The 23,838-nt window shown below is 42.9% G+C and overlaps 4 protein-coding genes across 6 annotated transcripts; 2 read left to right on the top strand and 2 right to left on the bottom strand.

Moving 5' to 3' along the window:
• Positions 1-287: 287 nt before the first annotated feature.
• Positions 288-4,081, bottom strand: cysltr3 (cysteinyl leukotriene receptor 3). The gene is made up of 2 exons (XM_056750727.1): positions 3,888-4,081; positions 288-1,959 (listed from the first exon to the last, which is right to left on the bottom strand). Exons 1-2 carry the CDS (start codon positions 3,892-3,894, stop codon positions 848-850), a joined length of 1,119 nt encoding a protein of 372 aa, XP_056606705.1. The 5' UTR covers positions 3,895-4,081; the 3' UTR covers positions 288-847.
• Positions 4,082-5,328: 1,247 nt separating this feature from the next.
• Positions 5,329-13,258, top strand: rbm5 (RNA binding motif protein 5). Of its 2 annotated transcripts, none has more exons than XM_056750802.1 (25): positions 5,329-5,493; positions 6,001-6,035; positions 6,124-6,289; positions 6,365-6,520; positions 6,633-6,702; positions 7,143-7,216; positions 7,725-7,808; positions 7,904-7,964; positions 8,676-8,741; positions 8,826-8,986; positions 9,073-9,170; positions 9,255-9,342; positions 9,421-9,489; positions 9,580-9,649; positions 9,734-9,834; positions 9,921-10,026; positions 10,107-10,198; positions 10,290-10,454; positions 10,545-10,685; positions 10,772-10,840; positions 11,407-11,580; positions 11,745-11,819; positions 12,212-12,312; positions 12,438-12,567; positions 12,898-13,258. In XM_056750802.1, exons 2-25 carry the CDS (start codon positions 6,019-6,021, stop codon positions 13,021-13,023), a joined length of 2,460 nt encoding a protein of 819 aa, XP_056606780.1. In that variant the 5' UTR covers positions 5,329-5,493; positions 6,001-6,018; the 3' UTR covers positions 13,024-13,258. The 2 variants fall into 2 exon arrangements, with proteins under 2 accessions (XP_056606780.1, XP_056606779.1); XM_056750801.1 differs by having other exon boundaries at positions 6,118-6,289.
• Positions 13,259-14,263: 1,005 nt separating this feature from the next.
• zgc:65895 (uncharacterized protein LOC393546 homolog) lies at positions 14,264-21,384 on the top strand. Of its 2 annotated transcripts, none has more exons than XM_056749823.1 (3): positions 14,264-16,294; positions 19,504-19,555; positions 20,311-20,930. In XM_056749823.1, exons 1-3 carry the CDS (start codon positions 14,772-14,774, stop codon positions 20,545-20,547), a joined length of 1,812 nt encoding a protein of 603 aa, XP_056605801.1. In that variant the 5' UTR covers positions 14,264-14,771; the 3' UTR covers positions 20,548-20,930. The 2 variants fall into 2 exon arrangements, with proteins under 2 accessions (XP_056605801.1, XP_056605802.1); XM_056749824.1 differs by lacking the exon at positions 14,264-16,294 and adding an exon at positions 18,320-19,313 and having other exon boundaries at positions 20,311-21,384.
• Positions 21,385-21,473: 89 nt separating this feature from the next.
• LOC130424293 (coiled-coil domain-containing protein 122) lies at positions 21,474-23,724 on the bottom strand. The gene is made up of 5 exons (XM_056749828.1): positions 23,225-23,724; positions 22,718-22,823; positions 22,227-22,625; positions 21,858-21,974; positions 21,474-21,785 (listed from the first exon to the last, which is right to left on the bottom strand). Exons 1-5 carry the CDS (start codon positions 23,236-23,238, stop codon positions 21,636-21,638), a joined length of 786 nt encoding a protein of 261 aa, XP_056605806.1. The 5' UTR covers positions 23,239-23,724; the 3' UTR covers positions 21,474-21,635.
• Between the last annotated feature and the right edge of the window lie 114 nt (positions 23,725-23,838).

Raw genomic sequence — 23,838 nt, 5'->3', positions numbered from 1 at the left:
AAAATGTATGTTTTTTCATGGATCTTTTTTTTCAGTGTAAATGAGATATTTGCATTGAGTATTTGCGCAGGTGGAGTCTATGAAATTGAAAATCTTACCATGCATAATGCACACGATCCTAAAAAAGAACCTATTACAGTGCATTTATAAATATAGAGTATCGACTGTACGATGCGTCAGATGATCTGTCCCACAATCCACTGCACAGCACTTGATCTTTCAGTGTGATACATGAAGTAGAAGTAATATGATGACAACAACACCAACACAGCATTAAACACACAGAATTGTTGATTGTACAAGCTATTTTATTGTTAAATATATTTCATCAGTAAACATTTCATTTCACACCATTAATGTAGAACAAAACCGAGGGAAGAGATGTCATTTCTAATATACTGTGTATAATGTATTATAATCAAACTCGTCCTGTAGAGTTTGCATTGATGCTTTTACCCAGGGAGGATATATTTAATAAATACATGGCTAGCCAATAATAACAGGATATAATAATACTTATTTACAACACAGAAAAATCGCCAATGTTAAAAACTCTCAAAGTGTGGATTATATATACACTGTGATAGTTAATTTGACCTTTTTCATCCTGTCTTCTATCAAACAGACTGTGATGAGAGTAAACAAACTTCCACTCAATGTTCCACTGAATTTACTTTTACATTTCCCGTTTCCGTCTGGTCTGTGATTTGCTGTCTTGAGAAGTTTTTGAGTTCAGATCTGATGCAAGGAGTGAGGGTTGTGATGATGTGCTAATGACCTTTCCCCCTCCTTCTCTTACATTCAGAGCAATGAAGTTCTAAAGGTTTGCATTTCTTGACTTGGTCTGCTACTCCTTGTTTTCGGCCAGCCCGCTGGGGTCTGCGTGGTCTCTATAGGCTTGCCTGGCACCCTTGTAGCTTTGCTGTTTCTGCGAATTGTTGTTGATGCTAGAATTACGCGTTCCCCTTCTCGACCTTGTGCTGGAATTGACTCTTCGAAATTTTGACACTCTGCCAATGGATGTGCGAAAGTTTTCTCCTGCAAAGTAATACAGCAGAGGATTGAAGCAACTGTTGGACGCCGCCGTGCAGAGAGAGACCACCAGAACCTTCAGCCACATCTCCACCAGCGGACAGGGCTTCTTTGACACCACCGCATGGAGATGAACCGTTCGCACCACGTGATACGGCAGAAAGCACAAGAGGAAGGTGCTGAGCACAACTACGATCAAATAAACCGTGCGGTGCTCCCGCTTGTTCATCTTCAAATCTTTCCCTTTCGTGGCTAGTTTGTGGATAATGCAGCTATAGCAGACTAATATTGTAATGAAAGGAATAACGAATCCAAACGAAACCCCAACATAGTTTAGAGTAAAGATGCGATTCCAGGACGTGTCGTTTCCAGGGTCAAAACAGCGCAGCTTATTCTGCCGCAGTATCGTACCTGACATGAGGAAAGGTGACGACAAACAAGACACGAAGATCCAGATGGCCAAACACGCCACGCTGGCCTTCCGCACAGAGACCAAATAGACGACTTTTAAGGGGTGAAGCACAGCAATGTAGCGTAACACACTGAGTCCCGTCAGAAACAGAACGCTGGTGTAAAGATTGACGTAAAAGGAAAAGACACACCAGCGACAAAGCCAGTCCGAGAAATCCCAATGACAGCCTCGGAAGTAATAAACCAAACGTAGGGGCAACGTCAAAGAAAAGCCAACGTCTGAAATGGCCAAGTTAATCATAAAAACTGTGTTGGCCGTCTTCTTATTGGTGAGACGAAAGAATACGAACAAAGCCACGACATTGCTGATGAGTCCGATGGGGAACACCACGCTGTATGTGATGGTGTAGGCCAAATATTTGAAGTTCTCGCTGCTGTCACATGTCTGCTTCTGGTCCGGGTTCGTTTGGTTGGTGATGTTGGTCCACCATGGAGATTCTGAATTCAACACAGGAGCTGAAAGCGAAATCATGTAGCCACAAAAATGACAAACAAATACATTAGCAGTTGACTTTACAAAACAATGAGTACTGAACTCTATTCAAGTGTGCTTATTAGTAAACTTTTAAACCGCATCTCAGAAATTAAGTCAAAGGGACAATAGTACATTATGTAAGGGATAATGTACAAGCAGCCGGCATTTATCGCAGAATTCTTACACGGCCCGTTGGAATGCTTGATTCTGATTGGCCAGTCGCGACATTTGACGGTTCATTATTTCCAAATAACGACCAGTAAAAACCACACCATCCAGGGTGTATCCTGCCTTGATGCCCGATGACTCGTGAGTTAGGCGCAAGCTCCCCGTGACCCGAGGTAGTTCGGATAAGCGGTAGAAAATGGATGGATGGATGGACCAGTAAAAACTACTAACACACGGTAACCCGGCAAATAATTTTGACAGGTTTTTGACAAATAAAATATAAATGTCTTATATTTACAAATGATTAAACCAAATGAACTGTTAGTGATATTTGACTGTATTTTTTTTTACCTTAAACCCGAAAGGAAATGGCGTTTCCTCGCGGAATAGGAAATCGCGAAATAAGCCCCTCACGGTGAAACAAGACCCTTCACTTCTCGTCGGCTTTTTCTAAATTATCCCGCTATATTTGCCACATGAGAAAAGAACGTGAATTTGAAATATTTTTTTAGATAATTTTTGTCCGTGAGGAAAAGCCGTTTACTTTCAGTTTTAATCTAAGAAACGACGTTCAAATGTCATGAACAGGCACTTTGGTTTAATCGTTTGTAAATAAAATGTCATATATGTTATTAAAAGATATATTTATATGTAATTTAAAAAAAACTGTCAAAATTATTTGCAGCATCCAGGTTACCGTGTGTTATTAGTTTTGAGATGTTGTTATCTGAGAACAACTGGCCAATCAGAATCAAGCATTCCAACGAGCTGTGTAATAATATTAGTGTACTTAACAAACAAAGAAAGAAAGCATACTTGTGAATACACTTGAACTACAGATGAGTTATGAATAATAGTTGACTAAAACAAGGAAGGAGTCTCTGAACTCACGTTAAACATTGATGAGAGAGAATCACATCCAATGAGCCGTTCACTTTTTTCATGATGACTTAATCTTATTTTAGTTTGTGTTTTTATTAGTTATATATATATTTCTAGGTCTTTTGAAGATAATTATGTACATTTGTCGTGGTGCTGGAGAAACGACATCTCGGATCACATCGTTCAAGCTATACGGGTGAAATGAAGACTTTCACTCCGAATGCAATGTTTGTATGTTATTTATAAAGTATTTCATTACAAAAATGGATCTAATGTGACTCAAAGGAGTAAAAACGTGGATTTGCTGCAACATTCAAGCGTTTCTCTTAAACATTTCTAAACACGTTCATCTGAAATCATGCAGTTTATATTGTTAACGGTCAAATATTCTTATATCATGAATGTTGTTTTCAGTTGCGTCTTTCTCTCATCATATATGCAAAACATACGTAAAAAATTCACGGATACTGACCTGAAAACAGTTAGTTATTTGACTCGAGAACAATATTCAAATGACAGCTAAACATAGACAACTGAACAAACATCGCTGTTCTGAATTAACGTAACGATTCTTCATTTCACTATAAACGAAAACATTCACTGGAAGAACTAACAGAGGACATGTCACAAGTTAATGCTTGTCAACGTGCCAGACTAAATACATCTAAACTCTAAACATGTTTTATATTAACTTCATGCTGAGGTCTGTTTACTTATTAAAATCATGTTTTTGAACCTGATGTCATGGTAACGTGTAATGTAAATATCCCCAAATGTTATATCTCCAGAGACATTAACAGTAATTTCTGTAAGAATGTTTTCTTTTTAAATGTCTCAATATGACTCCTGAGAGACTCACCTGTCATTTTTTCTGCATATTCATCTTCGTCCGTGAACGCATAAATCAACTCCACGAGTGTCAACTTTGAAGTGCGACTGATAAAACAACATGTTTAAAAAAATGACCACTTTCTTTTCTTCCTTTATAAAGTTTGCGTGTTCATGTAAAGCATCTTGTTTGCGAATGACCCCGAGCTCTCCAGCCGCACTGCTTTTCTATCACGCACAAGACCGAATCTTTGGAGTCGGCTCTTTTGAACGATTCTTAAATCGAATCGCACAACAATTCCCGCATTCCATTTATAATCTTATCAAAGAATACCGATAAACAGCTACAATTTAAAAGGGTTTTGCCACAATTTCAAACGTAAACAAGTAACAATTCGATTTTTAAAAAGTGAATAATTTATTGAAACGAAGGAACTGATTCGCAAAAACGAACAACAAATGATGAATTTCACATCGCTGATGTGAATTCATGAGAAACCACACCTCTAAAGTGTACGTTTTCCCCCTCAGGGAGATCTTTGTTCAGTAGAATGAACAAGTTTCTGTTGTTATTAGTGATGAGAACACAATTGCATAACTGATGCATAATGTTGAGTTTTTAAATGGCAATGACTTTTTTTTATTTTAAAACGTTAAGTGAACCCTTACCTGAACAATAGTGCCTTATTCTCAATGTCTCTCATATTGTGCACCTTAAGAATATCTCGAGCAGTTGTCTACTCTGGTTTTGGTGCTTTGTCCGCACTTTTTATTCATGTTTTAATAAATTTGAATAGACGTGAAATCAAGCTTCAAATATAATGAATGGTTCTTTTCTTTAGAATAAAAGCTTTGCGGTTTGAACTGGATTTGAGGCTTTTAGCTGTCAAGTTCACGTCACGTCACACAATCTTTCCCACGTATAAAGACAAACGAACTTACTTCATTTTCATTTATTTTTCTCATGTAATGTTTGATAACTTTTTCTGGAGGGTTTCTATTGTTTTTATAAAGTTAATATGGACTAATTTACACATTAAGGATATTAATAGCTTTTTTTAAAAACAAAACAAATCTTTAGAATCTTAAATTTCTTATCCAATATTTTCACTAACAAAGGTTTCTTTAGAACTACCTACATTTATTTGCTTCTTATGTGAAGAAAAACATTTAATTAAATCACTAAGATTAATTAATAACCAAACACGTATTTATTTTTGGACGTTTTTTGATGTGACGAGATCTTTCTTGTAATATGATAATTACTTTTACTTTTGTTTTTTTCTTCTTCCTTATATTCTCTTCTATATGTTCAGATGACTGGATGTATTTTTGGTATATTTTATGTAGTGTATGCAAAGTTGTTGTTCATTATTGTTATCTCTAAATTGTTTAAATACAAAAAGGACCTTTCTAAGAAGACGATACTACATTACCCACAATGTAGCGGTCAGTGTACGTCATAACACCGCTAGGCATTCTGGGAAGGAGAAGGTTGCAGACCATTTTGCCCGCAGATGACATCGAATGAGTCGGCGGACAGATTCATTTTCGCTTAGAAACGATTCGTTTTCTGTCTTAACGTCTCTCAGAAGTTGAGAAGTGTTTGGTTGAAACGTTTCGTTGAAGTATATCTGGTAAGTTTGTGGTGTTTCAGCTAAAACTGGCGACTTTTCAAACGACAACCCGACGGCAGTCTCCATTTTGATGTGCTCTCGTGTTCTTCTCCAGAGAACATAAAACACCACCGCGGTATTCTTTCAAGTACATTGATGTGTTTTGCTTACACCACGATATACAGATTGTTTAAATTAACGTTAGTGTGTTTTGTATGCGTATTTATAATTGTGCAAGGACATTACAATCGTAGCACAGTTTATGTGACGTCACATGTCTAACACATAGTTTCTTGTGTTGTTGGTTGTACGTCATAAATTTCGAGACGTTCGTAATTAAAATGCCACAGAGTCTAGACAGAGGCATTGCCTTCACTGGAATCCCCGATAGACACGCATGTTACTATGCAGTTATGTTGTTTGAACAATACACAACTATTATGTAAATCTTAAGTTTTGTGAAGCCACCACACAAATAAACGCCGACCACAGTACAGATGAATGAATGTTGTTGTCTTTGTTTCTCAGGAGGATTGAGATACAAGGATGGGTGCAGATAAACGGTGAGTGTTTTATACAAGGTGTATATTCCAGTGTTATAATTCCAGTGTTTGTTGATGTGACATGTGGCTTGATTTTATCAAGGATCAGCCGTACGGAACGCAGCGGCAGGTATGGCTCCGAGCAGTCCCGCGACGACGATCGCAGAGACCGCAGGGATCGCGACGACCGTGGCTACGATTCCCATCGCTGGAACGAGGATCGCCGCTACGATGGTGAAAGAAACGAGCGGTATTGGAGCAGGGAGAGTCCTGAGGTGAGCGCCACTTCATGCGTTCTGTTGTTATCTGAGGTTTTGACACACTAACTCTCGTCCCGTCCCTTGTAACAGCGAGGAAGGAAACGTCGCAGCAGCGACGGGTCCGATGACGGTCATCACTCCGATGGAGATTACTCCGAACACGATTACAGAGGCGATCCGGCCGATGAGAAAGAGAGCAAGACCATCATGCTCCGAGGTCTGCCCATGAACACCACAGAGGCCGATGTGAGTCTGCATTCTCCTGCCAACCTTTTACATGTTTAATCTTACGAGATGAAGGCAGATTCAAGAGGCTCCCATCACGTGTAAATTAAAAGTATTCGGTCTAAATCCACAGATTCGAGTGGCGATCGAGCAGCTGGAGGGACCCAAGCCAATGGATGTGCGTCTGATGAAAAAGAGAACAGGTGAGGCTTACGTACCATGGATCTTTTCTTCCCCACAAACAAACCTGTGTCCGCTGGGCCAACCTGCTTCCTCTCAAACGCCTTTTGCCATAGCAACATATTAGCAGAACTAGAGCTGCTTCACACGTGCACAGACCTGAATTAAGACTGTTTTGTTTTTGTTGTCAGGTAAGTTTTTGTCTGTATTTGTTTTCTTTGGTCCGCTTAGTTTTTTCCTGACTGTTTGTTTAGTTTTTTATTGATGATGCACTTAGTACGAGAATGTTCTAGAAGGGTCTGTTGCTATGGTAAAAGCTCCCCGGGAACCCCCCCGCCACCTCTCTTTGACCTCTGCGGGTCGATGGGGGTCACGAAGCAGTTTGTGACAGAGTTTGAATGTTGTACCACTGAAGCATTTCAACTAACACACCTCCCGTCTGTATATCTGAATGCCTCTCTAGGTATAAGCCGAGGTTTCGCCTTCGTGGAGTTTTATCACTTGCAAGATGCTACCCGATGGATGGAGACCAATCAGGTTGCTTCCTAATCACAAAGTCTAGCTTTTGCTCTGGGGAATCATGCAAAACAGTGAGAGATAAGAGATCAGTTGCTGCCCCAGCAGACAGTTTTGGACCAGAGCCGCAGATTTGATGGATGATGATCTGACTTTAAATCATGTTAAACTTATCAGAGCTCTGAAAAAAACGGGATTGATCTTAAAAAGGGAGGATAATCATAAATCTTGTGTGTGTGTCAGAAGTATGAGTAAAGCTCTGTGAATGTTGTTTAAAACTAAAAGAAGTCTTGCTTTATGTGGGAAGAGAATGAAATGGACTGCTTGACACTCTGTTCCGGCCCCATCCGGACACCCGGGTCCCAAACACACAAACATCATCATCTCGCACACACACACACGTGCACATACACGTTAACTCTCCCGGGCGATCCTCACCCTAAACCTTCGTGGCTTTTGTGGTTGTTCTTGGGCTGAGATCAAACCTTCTCGGAGAGGAAATAACCAAGAATCTGTCTTGTTCTTCCAGAAACTGCTGAGCATTCAAGGCAAGACTGTGGCCATGCACTACAGCAACAACCGACACAAGTTTGAAGACTGGCTCTGCAATTCGGTGAGTTGTCAAAGCTTAGGAGTCGCTGCTTTTTTCTGGTGTCGCGCTTTTTCAATGTCGTATCAATGACATTCTCTGGGATTGTTGGTTTTCAGTGTGGTCTGTATAATTTCCGGAGGAGACTGAAATGTTTCAGGTGTGGTGCTGCTAAAGTAGGTGAGTGATCCTGTCGAACATCATTTCATTTTTACACTACCGCAGAACTGTGTTGTTACTGTACCAAACCCATTTAAAACAATAACATAAAAATTCTTTCGCTTGACACACCCTCGTGTCATCTCAGACGTTGATGACTTTCACTGGTTTAGTGACTAATGCCATTGAATTAGGTGTCGTCGCAAATAGAATTCAAGAAGTGTTACTTCACCCAAAAATGTGAAACACATTCCAAATCTGTTTCAATGTTGTTGTTGTTCTGATGAACAAGGAGAATGATATTTTGAATAACTTGAGGGTGAGTAAACGATGACAGAAATTACATTTTTAGGTGAAGTTTCCCTTTAGCAAGTATTTTCTGATGCTAAACCATGTGTTTGTGATTGAAAATTCCCACTTTTAAAAACATTGGCGTCCAGGGCCCGGTTGCATAAACTGCTTAGACTAGTCTTGCAAGTTAGTCATCCAATTTTTTCATAACTTCTTAAAATCAGTCACATAGAAAGATAGATTGGTCAAATTAAAATCTAAAATGTAAGATTTATTAGTCTTAACTAAATGCAGGCCAGAGGGACCAGTTGTTAAGACACTAAGTGGCTCACTTTATGCAAAAGGCCTCAGTTGTTCACGTTAACACGAGAGTCGAGTTCATCAGTGAATATGTTTGACGTTATGTGTAACAGGTGCAAAATGTTGTGTGTTTGTCATCAGAATCTGAGTCCAGTAACACCACAGGAGCTACAGAAACTCAAGCCAGCGGTGATTACTACGGTGACAGTACGGATGTTTACTGGCATATTAAACATATGCTGACATCGGTCAATGCATCGTGTTCTTAAAGTTTGATACTTGTGTTACCAGCTATTATCCTGAGAAACATCGCACCTCACTCGACTGTTGAAGCCATTCTGACATCACTCGCCCCTTACGCCAACCTCTCGCCTGGCAACATCCGTCTTATTAAAGACAAACAGACGGGTCACAACAGAGGATTTGCTTTTGTCCAGTTGTCCTCTCCGCTGGTAACTACAGCTGATTTCCAGATGTCATGTCGTTCCTCTGTTATCACGAAGCTGTCCTGTGACGCGTTTTGTTTGGGGTTTTGCAGGAAGCGTCACAGCTCTTAACCATCCTGCAGGGATTACAGCCTCCGCTCAAACTGGACGGCAAGACAATCGGCGTTGACTACGCCAAGAGCGCCCGCAAGTACGTGTCGGCTGTTAGCAGTGTTTCTGTTAATGAATAATTGAAGGTGTTTCTAACACACTGCTGTGTTTGTTTCTTTGTCAGGGACTTATTATTGCCAGATGGGAACCGTGTCAGTGCCTTTTCTGTTGCCAGCACGGCTATCGCGGCCGCTCAATGGTCCTCGAGTCAGGTATGAGCATTCCTTTGAAAGGGTGTGAAATGATAAGCGCAAGCGGTTGGTGTAATGGACTGTTGTTTTACTTTTCAGCCTCAGCAGAGTGTAGAGCCCACATCAGAATACAGTTATCTACAGGAAGGCTATGTGCCGTATTCACAGGTCAAGATCACACTGCACTTACATTGGCTGTTTAGAGATGTGATGGGAATGATATGGGGTTACTGATGTGAACCGATGTGATGTGTTTAGGAGTATCAGGCGTATTATCAGCAGCAGGCCGGCGCTGCAGATCCCTCTCAGGCCAACGGTATACTCGGAGGTAACCGCAAAATTCCACAGAGGCAGTTGACCTGATAGGATCGTTCAGCTTTAGCATGCGTTTATGATATAAATTTGTGTTCAGCTGCGCCTGGAGTGAAAGTTCTTTCCACCGCTGGCGGAGTGGTGATCTCTCAGGGCGCTCAGGTTTATCAGGCTCATATGGTCAGTCAAAATGCTACTCAGGTGAGGTCATCATTCTTTTTATTTAACTTTTGTTTTAGTGGCACTCTTCATCCTAGCGAGTGCTTTATTTGTGTCATGCGTCGCAGGTTGAAGGCAAAGCCCTGCTCATCCCAGGCACTGCCACAGTTTCATCTCTATCAGCCTCTGGAGCCGCAGCGATGGGTGCAGTGAACTGTCAGGATAACCCCACGGGTAAGAATCCAACCCAGCCAATCAGAAGGCAGTGTGTCAGAAATCATTTTCTAATTCTCTCTGTGATTGGTTTTCTCCAGCTGTCCCAGACATGTCATCCTATCAGTACGATGAATCATCCGGGTATTATTATGACCCCATCACCGGCCTGTACTATGACCCAAACACACATGTACGTCACTCTTCATGAAGTCTTGTTTGAGTGTAACTCTGTTCAGTGAGTGAACAAGTGAATTGATGGTTTGTTGTGTTGTTGTGTGTAGTATTATTATAACTCTCAGACGCAGCAGTATCTGTACTGGGACAGTGAGAAGCAGACGTATATGCCTGCAGGAGATGCTGGTCAAAACGCAGCTGCTTCTGCATCCTCCACCCTGAAGGAAAGCAAAGAGAAGAAAGAGAAACCCAAGAGCAAAACCGCACAACAGGTGAGATCACATCATCATCTTATTGAAATAGAGCGATGCTGGCGCAAAAAGGTTGAGTTGTAGTGATTTGATGGTATCGTTGTGTGTCAGATCGCCAAGGACATGGAGCGCTGGGCAAAGAGTCTGAACAAACAGAAGGAGAACTTCAAGGGCAGCTTCCAGCCCATCAGTCAAGAGGAGAGAAGAGAAGCGGCCGCTGCAGATGCCGGTTTCACTCTCTTTGAGAAGAAGGTACACCACATTGTGTGTTGAGTGAAACAGAACGGTGTTTTGAGCACATCGCTCACTTCTCTGTTTGTTTGCTTGTGTTTGTGCAGACTGGAACTCTAGAGAGACTTGTAACAGAAGCATCTAAAGCCACAGAAGAAGAGAGCTCCTCATCAAAGGTGAAAAAATGACATATGCATATTAATCGGTTAAGAGTTATTCAACCACTGAAATCATTTTAGAGACATGAATTTAAACTAAAAAAACTACAAAGTGTTGCTTTAATAAAATAATTAAGACTAGACTGAGTCTACACTAGGAGAGATTCACTTTTCAAAACGCTCTACATCCACACTAGCGTTTTCAAATGTTTCCCAAACGCTGCCGATCCACACTGAAACGTCTGAAAACACTTACAGCCTTACATGTATCGAGCATGAGTAGAACGTAACACACGTCCGCATGTGTCATCACTGTCAGGCGTTTATTTACTTTCTGCATTATTATGTCGCCGCAATGTGGAGCAACGACACAGTTTTTTGAATAGACGGACAATGAGGCGTTTTTAAACTCCTCTGTTTTTCTCATCCACACCACAATGCGAAAACGGCGTTTCAAATGTATTCACTTTAGAGTGATTTTTCTAAAAGTGTGGACAGGGTCTAAATGAGTGGAGTGTGACGTCAGTGTTTGTGATGCAGTAGTCGGGCGGGTCGATTATTAACAGACTCTTGTTGTGATGTAGGGGGGTTTGGTGGCGGCGTACAGTGGTGACAGTGAACCAGAAGAAGCTGCAGATGGAGATGATAGAGAGGATAAACTGACAGACTGGAAGAAGATGGCGTGTCTGTTGTGCAGGAGACAGTTCCCCAATAAAGAGGGTCTGTTACGCCACCAACAGCTCTCAGACCTGCACAAGGTATAAACTCCCTCACAGCAATCTTCAAAACACACTCAGAATTTCATGAAGGTCCATTGGGACGGCATTAGAGGACATGTTTTCAACAGCCAGTCGTAGTTGGGTCCAAAAATGTCTCGAAATCTGCTTTTATATTTTTGCTCACAAGTGTTTTTCTTCTCCAGCAAAACCTGGAAGTGATGAGGAGATCCAGACTGAGTGAAGCTGAGCTGGAGGAGTTGGAGAGGAAAGAAACCGAGGTTTGTGCGAGGCGCCTCTCTATCTTCCACTCCGTCCTTCCCTCTCTCTCTCCTTCCTTCTCTCTCTCTCCCTCCTTCCTTCTCTCTCCCTCCTTCCCTCTCTTTCTCTCGCTCTCCCTCCTTCCCTCTCTCTCTCGCTCTACATCATTACCCCTCTCTTCTCACTCCCTCCTTCCCTCCCTCTGTCTTTATTGGCATAAACAAATTTTACATTGCCAAAGCACAGGGAAATGATATGTAAACATTCTGCACAAATACAGATTAAGATCAAAATAAAATAAAAGTATAATTTTCTCTCTCTCTGTCACTCACTCACTCTTTCTCTCTCACTCATATTTACAGGCGGTTTAAGCGTCTGTTGCTAACGTCTCTTTTTGTTTTTCACTAAACAGATGAAGTATAGAGACCGAGCAGCTGAGAGGAGAGAGAAATACGGCATTCCTGAACCCCCCGCCCCAAAGAAGAGGAAATTTACCCAGCCAACACCAGTAGTGTGAGTTCACGCGTTTCATTTTCTGGACGACAACATCCGTTAACCAGAACAGAACAAAATGTGTAAGCGATGCTTTTCAACACGATTGCCCTAAATTACATTTTCTGTAATTTTGGACCTTGCAGGAATTATGAACAGCCCACTAAAGACGGACTGAACAGTGATAATATCGGTAATAAGATGCTTCAGGCCATGGGCTGGAAAGAAGGTAAAGGTCTGGGCAGAAATCAGCAGGGCATCACAACACCTATCGCGGTAAGACTCAAATTCTAAATGTCTATAAAGCATTGTGTTTCCTTGTTTATTTAAGGTTACATTTCATGCTTATCTTGTGATGTATTTGAACTGTAGGTGTTGTCTATTAGTATATTATAAAACTGCTGGTTCAGAAATAACACACTCCACTTGTAACAAATGAGAGTAAATGTTGACTTTGTGACTTACATTTTCTCTTTCTATGTACGTGTGAATCCATGTCTGACATGAGTATAAAAGCAACTGTCAACAAAACATTTAAGGTGGTTAAGTTTTGTCAGGTCTGAGAGATGTCATTGACAGACGTGTCTGTGTTTTATTGTTTAACAGGCTCAGTTAAGAACGAAGGGAGCTGGTTTGGGCACTAAAGGGAGCAACTACACTCTCTCTGCTTCAGATACATATAAAGATGCTGTACGCAAAGCCATGTTTGCACGCTTCACAGAGATAGAATGATGATTTCTCATGTCATGCACGAGTCTGCTGAGGAACGTCAGATATTTATTTTTGGAAATTCTGTGTCGAAGATATGTGACTGGAACAAGGTGTACATATGTAGAAAGTCATCATGAACTGTGAAAGAACTTTTTTGATTATATTTGCTTTTTCCAAACTAGTCTGATCTAACTCTGTAAAGTTTGTATAAAGTGATCTCATGTTTGTACATAAGAAAATAAATGAGACAATAACATTCCTGGAATTGAAGTGCTTTCAATTCTGTTTTCACAGCACCAAACAAATGAGTTTAACACTTAATCGTGACCGCAACTTAACATGAGCTCTTCTATGCAGATGTGAACATGTCCATTATTGTAGAAAAGTCAAAGTATGTGTACAGATCACATGTTTTTCAAGTTTACACTAAACTCATAACTAAGCGGTCCTGAAGTTTGTGTATTTCAGTATATCGTGGCGTGTTACATAAATCTTTCATGTATAATTAAGTTTATGATGAACTTTAACTGCTCTTACACGATTAAACGCAAAGTACAATTTATAGAAATAGTCAACAGAGCAAAAATGCCTGACGAAGATACATACACAAATCATAAATAAATGAAATACACAACACCATATAAGGAAACTTCGTTAATGCTGTTCTCTTGTGTCACACTAGAGGGCGACATAACTACAACAACTGCCACATCCGTTTCACGAAATGGAAGAGAATAGAATAGAAGGTTTTTGTCAATGTGAAAGCAACAAAGATGTGCATATGTGTCAGTCTGTATTGGGCATTATACAATTAAAGACACATATTTCGAGATTAACAATTAGGCGATATGAGAATATCAGAGTAAAGAGGATTTAAAATGATATTTAAAATGACACATTATGACTCAATTACATCTCTGTTACACAACTAATGTGGAGACAAAGACACACAGTTGCGTTCAATGAAACCTTAACAAAAGCAGTATTGTAGATGTGTACTTGGGTACTTTAGGTGATACTAATTAAATTATGGTAAATTTGTCAATTTTTATTGGTCCATATTTTGTGAGTCTGTTGCTTCAGTCACTCAGCTTCAGAAGAGTCATGTGTGTGAGAATTTGATTCTTTAATCCTGGTCTGAGATCAGCCGCATACTGCGCAGTTCATGTCTGATCTCAGACCAGCGAGGAGCCGCCGTCTCACGATGGGCGTGTCGTGTGCTCGGCGGCTCCGCCCCCGCGGTGTCGTCACAACAGCTGCTGCTAGCTCGTCGGTTAGCGCCGCGGCTAAGAGCTGAACTGTGATGAGAGGATGAGACAGCAAACCTGCGATTGAAGCCATTCCGTCCCCGTCATCATCGTCAGCGGATCTTCATCACGACACGAGAGTATTGAACAGCTCTGTGAGTCATCATTCAGCGCGATATAAACGCTTCAGATGTCATGAAGGTGATGTCGACTGTTTATGTTCTTTATTCACCGGCACTGAGCGTTAGCCCGCGCGCGTGACACCAATAAACGCGCTCGTACGTGTTTTTACATCAGGATACGTGATGCTGACGGATAGAGTTTGTGTTGTGAAGACTAACCAGTTAACCAGTTGACGTGCTAACCGGGAGCTAGCTGCCGTTAGCCTGCCACACAGCTGATATTATTGATCGGAAACTCTTGCTGTCTCTTTAATGGAGGGTTAGCGCCGCATATGACGTCATAGCACGGAGTCCGCCAGCTCTCACCTGTATTTACCTGCAGAGGGGCGAGCTTCACCGCATGCATCACCCGGAGCCCAGCGGCGAGACCCCCGGGAGCAGGAGGATGTCCCACCCGTCTGTGTTCATTGGCCGCAGGGGCAGCAACACCGGCGCAGCACCTGCAGACGAGCACCAGACGCCCGCCGGCTCTTCGTCGCCCGGACCACATCATCCGCCCCACAGCCTCAGCATCCCGAGCGCCGGGGCGCAGGTCAAGAAGAAGAGTGGCTTCCAGATCACCAGCGTCCTGCCCGCGCAGGTGTCCGCCAGCGGCAACAACAGCATCGCAGACGACACCGAGAGTTACGACGACTTGGACGAGTCGCACACCGAGGACCTCTCGTCCTCCGACATCCTCGACGTGTCGGTCTCTCGAGCCACGGACACGGGTGTCCCTGAGAGGAGCTCCTCCGAGGAGACGCTCAACAGTCTGCATGGAGGCGAGACGCCCGGAGTGGTGTCACCCAACGAGACGGTGATGCATCAGGGCTACTTGGTGAACGGCATCCATCATCAAACTCACCATCATCAAGGCCATCACAAAACTGCGCCAAGACCGCCCGCTGTGGGCCCTGCAGCCTCCTCCGGCCCCGTAACTCAGGCGAAGGTCGCGGGTGGCCGTGCGGTACAGGCTGCTGTCCCCGAGGGCAGTGGGGCGCCCGTCACTGCTGGTGTCGTGAGCGCCTTGCCGGACACCGGAGGAGCTTCAGTGACGGTCACGCAGCCGCCGCCTCCGTCCACCGCTGCGATCCAAACACAGACCTTCACGGCGTCCCGCTTCAGGGTGGTGAAACTGGACTCCAACTCAGAGCCCTTTCGAAAGGGACGCTGGACGTGTGCAGAGTTTTATGAGAAAGACGCCCCGCCAGGAGATCCTGCCGCCGCTCACAGAACTGTGGAGAACATCATTCACTCAGAACACGAGAGCACGAGCGGCAGTTCATCGGGAAGCACCCTCAGCGGTGGAGACGCCCAGCAGACCCACGCCGGCCCACCACCTCAACTCCACGCTCACCCGCATGAGTCTGTTCTTCTTACAGATACTGCCCCTCCTCCAAGACCCCAGCAGCCGTTGGTGTATGGCACGGAGGGTCAGATACCCCCGCTGCAGAGCAGCTACCCCACCAAACCCCCCGTCTCTGTCGCTCTGCCGCCGATGGAATACACCCAGATCTCAACAAACGCCGCTCAGTCGCTTCAGATTCCTCCCGTTCAAAGCGCGGTGTCGCCCAGAGCCGCCCCGCTGCCCATAGGCATGCCACCAATGGGGGTCCAGCTGTTCTCATCCACCGCCTCCGGACCGCAGTTGCCGCTGCATGGAGCGGTCGTACAGGGTCAGCAGGGAGGACGGGGTCCGCCGTCGGGCGTGATGAGCGGCGTGACGGCCTCTCAGCTGGAGGACGCTCAGCGTCTGCTTTTGCAGCATCACCCGCTGCTGGCACTGCCGCGTCTGGCCGTGTCTGGAGGTCTCACGGGATCCTCTGTGGGCGACTGCGGTGCTGATGCTGTGTTTGCCGTCTCCACAGGTGCCGATGAAGACAGGTGAGATCTCTAAACCTATCCCCACTAAAATAAAAGGGAATAAAGCTCCTCTTTAAGAGGGTTTGTGGTTTCAGTTTCATGTCAAAAGTTGATTTCTCAGATTTAACTACAGTCTGTCTGAACACATGAAGTGAAGTTTGTATTTAATAATAATGAGAACTGCACTTTATGATTTCAGTACTCAGTAATTGATCATTTTATTCATTTGAAAACACTGCCCTCTCATATGCAGATGTTATTTATGTTTTTTTTTAATTCACGTCGTTGAGAGACTGCAGTCATCGCAGGGGTCAAAGGTCACCGGAGGAGTGTGTTCAGTTATTTATCTTTATTCTTCATTGAGCGTGTGCGAGTGATGTGTGGTTGCCGTAGCGACGCATGTGCAGCTCAGCGAGTGACTCAGCAGCAGTAGATGTGTTTCAGGTGATTTGTGTGCAGTAAACTGTGTGACACACATGAGTGTGACTCCGAACTCTAATCTGTCTAATCTTGTTGACATCCATTCAGATGAAATTGAATCACATATTCTGTTGTTTGCTTCATTTCTAATAGTCGTCATCAGTTTTATTTCTTGTGTGAGTTGATTGTTTCGTTCACCGTGAGCTCTAGGAAATGTAAAGGGGCAGTTTTTCTGCATTATTTTAAACCAGGAATAGGTTTAGTAAAATTAGGATATTTAAATGTTTTTTTAATACATAATTAACTAAAAAACATGGCTGGTGTACATCTTGAGACAAAACTATATACTACTTCTAACTTTTAAATCAGTGTGGGATTAGCTTTAAACTCTGTCCTGGAAACTGTCCCTAAAATTTTGAATGTTTCATAATGTTTAAGGCTGTGTGATGTTATATATTTATGTTTTAATATTCATGAGACAGTTGTTTAGTTCAGATATATGATAAATAAAAGGACACTTGAGTCACTGTTGTTGAGGCGCAGTGATCTGATGTCCTCTAGATTTCAGTGAATCTTCACTCCTGACACTGTGTCCTGAACTCTGCTGCAGTTTGTCTGTGTGTATTTGCGCTCTGTGTGTCTGCTCCCTGTCTGTGTGTGTCTGCTCCCTGTCTGTGTGCGTCTGTGCTCTGTCTGTGTGCGTCTATGCTCTGTCTGTGTGCGTCTGGGCTCTGTCTGTGTGTGTCTGTGCTCTGTCTGCATCTGGGCTCAGTGTGTGTGCGTCTGGGCTGTGTCTGTGTGCGTCTGGGCTGTGTCTGTGTGCGTCTGCACTTGTTCTGTGTGTTCTGGTGTTATTCCTTCTCACACTGTCTCTGTGCGTCTGCGACCTGCATGTGTGCGTCTGCGCCCTGTATGTGTGCATCTGAGCCCTGTATGTGTGCGTGTGAGCCCTGTATGTGTGCATCTAAGCCCTGTGTGTGTGCGTCTGCGCCCTGTGCGTGTTTGTGTGCGTCTGTGCTCTGTCTGTGTGCATCTGGGCTCTGTGTGTGTTTGTGTGCGTCTGCGCTCTGTCTGTGTGTGTCTGCATCTGTCTGTCTGTCTGTCTATGTGTATATGTGCTGTGTCTGTGTGAGTGTCGGCTCCCGTCTGTGTGCGTCTGATCTCTGTCTCTGCAGGTCTGCATCTGTCTGTGTGCATCTACATTTACATTAAGTCATTTAGCATAAGCTTTTATCCAAAGCAACTTACATTTGGGGTAGGCAATGGAAGCAATTGGGAGAGCATAAGTACAACAAAAGCATAAGAGCAATCAAAAAAAAGAGGGCTGGTCTCATATAACCCAAAACAATATACATAACCATTCATTCATTTTTTTTTTTTTTTTAAGAGTATAGAAGAAAATAGAGTCAGAACAGATCAGTCAGGTGTTGACGGAAGAGATGCGTTTTCAGACGATTCTTAAAGATGGCTACAGAATCTGCAGATCTTGTAGCAGCAGGTAGATCATTCCATATAGAGATTTTTTACCTTTTTGGGATGGCACCACAAGACATCTGGGCTCTGTCTGTGTGCATCTGGGCTCTGTCTGTGTGCGTCTACTCTGTCTGTGTGTGTCTGCACTCTGTCTGTGTGTGTCTGATATCTGTCTGCGCACATCTGCACTCTGTCAGTGTGTTCTTGTGTTATTTCTTTTCTAAGATAATTCCTTAATTGTTTTCCATCATTTTGGGGATAAACGCATCTGTTACCTATTGAGAATAGTGGAAGTAGATGGACTTGAGCACAGTGAACTGCTTCAAATATAAAGAGATGAATCTGACGGAAGATGAAGTGGTTTGTCTTGTTTTGCTCATTCTTGTGAAAAAAAAGGTTTCATATTCTTCCTGTTCTTGCCAAATGAAATGTCTATCCCTTAGTTTCCAGACATATATTCTTCATGAAATGTGTATTTGTATACTTGACATTACTATTTGAAATTAGTATTGAGGCCTGCCCTGATAAAACAAAAGGTTTCTTGGGCCTTCTATTAGTGCCAACTATTGCGCGTTATGCCCTGACCGACAGATGGCGCACGTCTGCTTCATAAACACCTGCAGCAAATGAAAACACGTTATCTGTTGATATCATAACTACTGTTATTGTATGTAAATACGACATACCTCACACCATTTTATTCTTCATAGTGATTGCAGTTGTTATGTGTTGTTGAGAATTCATTTTGCACACGGAGAAAAAAAATGCGTCAACCTCATAGAGACGGCAGCAGGGGGCGGAACCCCGCATAAATTAGTCTAATATTCTGCAGTGCAAGCCAATAGCGTGCCTGCGTGCGCTGAGCTCATTTCTATGCAAATATCCAGCGGCTGCAGCAGCGCTCATTCAGAACGCCTTTGTGTCGAGCAGGTATCGAAAAACAACCACAAAATCGACAATGTGATCTTTTATACCTCCGCATTAGTATGTTTATTATTTTTGCGCGTGGATTCGTGTTCTCAATGGGCGGAATAGAATGATTTCTCGGCGTTGCATAGATGGACGTGGGTGTTTATCATCTGAGGAGTTTCTCCATCTCTCTTCTGTCGTCTGTGTTGAGCTCGAGACCTGTCACGCTCGATCACAGGTACATCCACGTGAAATAAACACATTAAACAGCATGTGATGTATTCCAGTGGAAAGCCTCTCGATGTTCATCTGATGGAGTCTCTCGGGTTTGCGCTTGTTCGAATCGGGATGCCGAAGTTATGCCACATTATCCGACCGAAACGAATGCTTGAATCGAATCTTATCGTGTGGTTTTGTGTCGTTTTCAGCTCGTCAGGCGCCAGTGTTGTGGCCATCGACAACAAGATCGAGCAAGCCATGGTGAGTTTATCTCTATTTCATCATCATCGCTACATAAGCAGATGTTCATATCGTGTGATGTGTTAAACCTGCAGCTTAAGGAACATGTGTGTTATCTGCACACTCGTTCACAGTTAAACGATTTAAATCTGCATGTCATTATTGATCATATAGATGTGGTGTGATGCATGCTCCGGGGTTTCTCAATGAAAAGATTTATGTTAGCAGCTTTTATACATATTTTTGTGTGTGTTGTGTTTTTAACATGTGGCTGTTGCCAGGCAAACACATCATATATGATCAGCTCCACCCACTGGATGAAGAACATTGTGTTCCTGTCGCCTATCTCTCACATGCACACACACACACACACACACACACACATCACACAACATGCACACACATCACAACACGCATACAAAAACACACACACGTAACACAAAGACATCACACACACAGATGTCATGAATGTAAAGATCATGTGTATCAGAATGCTGTCATAAACATTCTCTATTGTTCAGTTACACGTCTCATTACTCACTAAGAGATCCTCACCAGACACATTTAATCCTACATCAGAAACGCATGTTGGCCAATGAAAGACTGTTACATTATCAAACAGATAATTAATTTAACATTATGAAATACAATGGTTTGCTCTTTTAGAGTTATCAGTTTCAGTGGTATTGTCTGATGTGTTCAGTCTCATATTGTAAAATAACTTTTACTTGCGCCATGTTTGTAATGTGTGTGACTGTGCTTCTGTGTGTGTTCAGGATCTTGTGAAGAGTCACCTCATGTATGCGGTGAGGGAGGAGGTGGAGGTTTTGAAGGAGCAGATTAAGGAGCTGATCGACAGGAACTCGCAGCTGGAGCAGGAAAACTCGCTCCTGAAGAACCTGGCCAGTCCCGAGCAGCTCGCACAGTTCCAGGCGCAGGTTCAGGCCGGATCTCCCACCGCCGGGCCCCCCGCGGCCCTCCCGCAGAACCAGGGTCCCGGGCCCACCGCGTAACGACCCCGTGTCAGAATGTTACTGTGACTTCAGCCGTGGAGTGTTCTCACGCTCAGAGCCTGACCTGGCTCAGACAATCAAAACTGACACAAGCACTGCTACCGGACTCATCAGGGTGAGAGTCATGTGACCTCTGGACCTGACCAATCACACGCCGCATGCAGAGCTCAACCTTTTCTTCTGTGACGTCAGTGTTATAAGGTGCCGGAGATGAAAAATAGTGTTGTTCTTGCCACATTCTTTTTTTACAACATTTTCAGAATGCTTTTTTATTTGTTTTAATTGTTTGTTTGTCTCTCTGAAAGCGAGCACTTTGTAATGTGTAAGAAAAGAAAACGAGGTGCGACACACAAGCACTATGAGAGAATTATTAGCCCATTCTTGTGTTTGTTTGCTGGATAGTTAACAGTCGTTATTTATATCACAATGGTAACGGAGAGATTGAATCAGTTCCGTGTCGCCGCGCTCTGTCTGAAAATAAATGTGAAACATGTTTCACCAAAGAGCCAAAACTCACAGAAACTTCAGAATTATGAGAGTTCTGTCAGTCTTTATTACTGATTTAAATGAGACGTTCATCCCTAGATCATCTGGACACATCACACCTTCAATCTGATAATATCTCTGACCTCACGCTTTGTGCATGTTTCCTTCAAAATCACACAAGACATTGTGACGTCAGACAGTTACAATGCCGTCACATTGACTTCAATAAAAGTAAAGGAACTGAAAACCAAAAGTGTCTAGCTGTATTTTTACTGTAAGAACTCGGTCTGGTTGTTGATGTGAGATGAAGGGATAAACAGAGATTTATAGTCACTAAATCAAACTGTCATTGCTTCACAATTAAAGAGATGCACGTTCTTTAATCCAATCGAAGTTTGACCTCATTTTCGTCTTTGTTGAAACACAAGCAAGACTTCCGCTTGATTTCTGCTGTTTACTGAACATAACACACATTTAACTGTAAACAATCACATTGTTTTCTGTTTGCATTTGAAATAACTTTCTTACGTCAAAGAAGCTTTTACGGGTTATTATAACGATTTTGTGAAACGGGACAAACCACAGTGATGATGAAGGTGGTTTTAAGAACGTGCGGTCTGTTGACTCTTGAGATCTTCCAGCTCTTTCTTCATGTCAGTGACGTCAGTGGAGAGCCGTCTGTGTTGGCTTTGAACTTTCTTCAGCTGACAGTGAAGTCTCTTCATGATGGCGTCACACCTGCGGTTCTCAATCTGAGCAGAGACACACATGTGTTACTCTTGCTCATCCTCTAGTGTCACGCTGCTCTTTGACTCGCTCTTTACCTCCGTATCTTTCCTCAGCTGTGTGTGAGCCTCTCGTTCTCTCTTCAGGTGAGCTTTTCTAACCCTCGCCGTTTGTCTGCTGCTGCGGATGTTTGCTTGAAGAAGGTTAATTTCCTTCTGGAAAGAGCAAAAGAAACCACATGAACGCCAACGTTTGTGATAGTCAAACACAAATCATTCTCACAGAGTTTAAAGAACAAATCATCCGTTGAGTTTTGTGTGTCTAGGCTTATCTTTGGATTGAAGGGGCAAAGCTCAAGTTTTTGTCTAATTGTATGCTCTCCAGAATTAAAGACATCACGTTGGACAGCTGTGAGATGAAGAGCACATGTCATGTTTTAGGGTCAGTAAGTGTAATGTTGTGTTCACCTGTGCCTGAACGACACTTTTGCCTTCAGGATTCTGTAAATCGTGTTTGAGTTCATCAAGCGTTTGTTTGAGTTTAGACACGTGCAGCTCTTTCTCCTTCAACTGCTTATAGACGTCCGTCTGTCTCTCCACCTCACACACAGACTCTTTAAACATCTCCAGTTTGGTCCGGTAAACGGTGTACCCCGCGAGTGAAGAGCGGAAGTTTTCCGACTGCTCCTCTATGGAATGTCGGAGTTGCAGGTTTTCCAGGAGGATGTTGTGTATCTGTGTTTCCAAACTCGTGATGTTGTTTTGAAGATTCTCAGTGTCACACAACACAACACTGATGTTTCTCTCCTTTTGCTGGAGATCAGAATACACAAGCCTGCATCTCTGCTCCATCTCTGACAATGAAACCTGTGGACAATTCCATTCACACATACTTTTGAATATTTTATTTATCTGTTTGTGTGTGTGTGTGTGTGTGTGTGTGTGTGTGTGGTTGAGACCTGCAGTGTGTGTAGTGTGTGTTGTTTGTGGGTCAGCTCTCGAGCTCGTGATGCCCCCTGGTGGATGGCGTCATGTAGAGTCTCACACAGAGGAAACTTCTGCTCTCTACACACAATACACATTTGTGTTGTTATTATATTCAATTTATTTCAACAAACTAAAGCACTGAACACATCAACCAATTCTAGTCCTTTACAGAGAATTTTAAAGAGAGTGTCCCTCATGCTATTGGATGCTGCAAATTTTTTCGGGGGTCGTGAAAATGAGTTTATAATGAAATGAGGTACAGATCAGCACTTTTCTTTGCAGGAGCAGTCACCAGGTTAACGTTAAATCCATGAAAAATGGTTGATTGACGAAATAAACAGCATCTCATGAGTGACACACACGAGCGCTTCAAAACTCACAAACCAGCACTTTCGTAACCTTCGTGTATTTCCGCTAACCACGTGAAAATGTAGTATATTGTAATTCTACATAAATATTCTTCAAAATATATACTTTACCTGTCAGTGCTCATTATTACAGCGGTAGAAACAGCGTGAGGATGCGCGAGCGCGTCTGTACACGCACTGTGTTTCACGCCTGTAAGATGTTCAGCTTTCGTTGTCCTTTATGGATTTAACTCGATGAAATGTATTAATAGACACAATTTAATGTCAGTCCATAAGCGCGTAACATATAAACAATATGAACCTCATACGACTGATATATTTAATTTAGAGGAAGAGTGCGTCAGACAAACAGACCCAAGTAAACTTCACATCCCAGAAATCACCGCGCTGTCTCTGCGTCTGTATTTCACCTCAGTGAACGCAAGCAGCGGGCTGATGTTTAATATTTGACATAGTTTGGAACGATGGCAGCGTTTCTGTAAGCTGCCCTGACTGTATACACTCACTACCACTGTGTGTGTATTGATGCTTTTAATTGATGTGTGTGTACGCGCTCTTTTTATGGCTAGAAGGGATACAGCTACCTCCACTGGGCATGCGCACTTCAATACCGCATAATTTGTGTCACGTTGAAAACATTTAATTCGTTTTTTTTATTGTAAGCTTGGGGTTGGAGTAGGTGTAGGCGTTAGCTAACGTTATTTATTGTTATTTTATGGTGAGAT

The sequence above is a fragment of the Triplophysa dalaica genome, chromosome 6 (genome assembly GCF_015846415.1).
Source record: "Triplophysa dalaica isolate WHDGS20190420 chromosome 6, ASM1584641v1, whole genome shotgun sequence".
Taxonomy (NCBI): Eukaryota; Metazoa; Chordata; class Actinopteri; order Cypriniformes; family Nemacheilidae; genus Triplophysa; species Triplophysa dalaica.
Note: the sequence above shows the minus strand (reverse complement) of the source record. Positions and strands in the feature narration are given on the sequence as shown.

Excerpts from the sequence above, each read along its gene's own strand:
- rbm5 (XM_056750801.1), top strand. Across the intron at positions 6,521-6,632 it reads TGAACACCACAGAGGCCGAT|ATTCGAGTGGCGATCGAGCA; the intron begins GTGAGTCTGCAT and ends CTAAATCCACAG. Across the intron at positions 9,650-9,733 it reads GGCCAACGGTATACTCGGAG|CTGCGCCTGGAGTGAAAGTT; the intron begins GTAACCGCAAAA and ends ATTTGTGTTCAG.
- LOC130424293 (XM_056749828.1), bottom strand. Across the intron at positions 22,626-22,717 it reads ACACACTACACACACTGCAG|GTTTCATTGTCAGAGATGGA; the intron begins GTCTCAACCACA and ends AATTGTCCACAG. Across the intron at positions 21,975-22,226 it reads AAAGTGTCGTTCAGGCACAG|AAGGAAATTAACCTTCTTCA; the intron begins GTGAACACAACA and ends TGCTCTTTCCAG.
- zgc:65895 (XM_056749823.1), top strand. The coding sequence starts at position 14,772 with ATGCATCACCCGGAGCCCAGCGGCGAGACCCCCGGGAGCAGGAGGATG. Across the intron at positions 16,295-19,503 it reads ACAGGTGCCGATGAAGACAG|CTCGTCAGGCGCCAGTGTTG; the intron begins GTGAGATCTCTA and ends TGTCGTTTTCAG. Across the intron at positions 19,556-20,310 it reads ACAAGATCGAGCAAGCCATG|GATCTTGTGAAGAGTCACCT; the intron begins GTGAGTTTATCT and ends GTGTGTGTTCAG.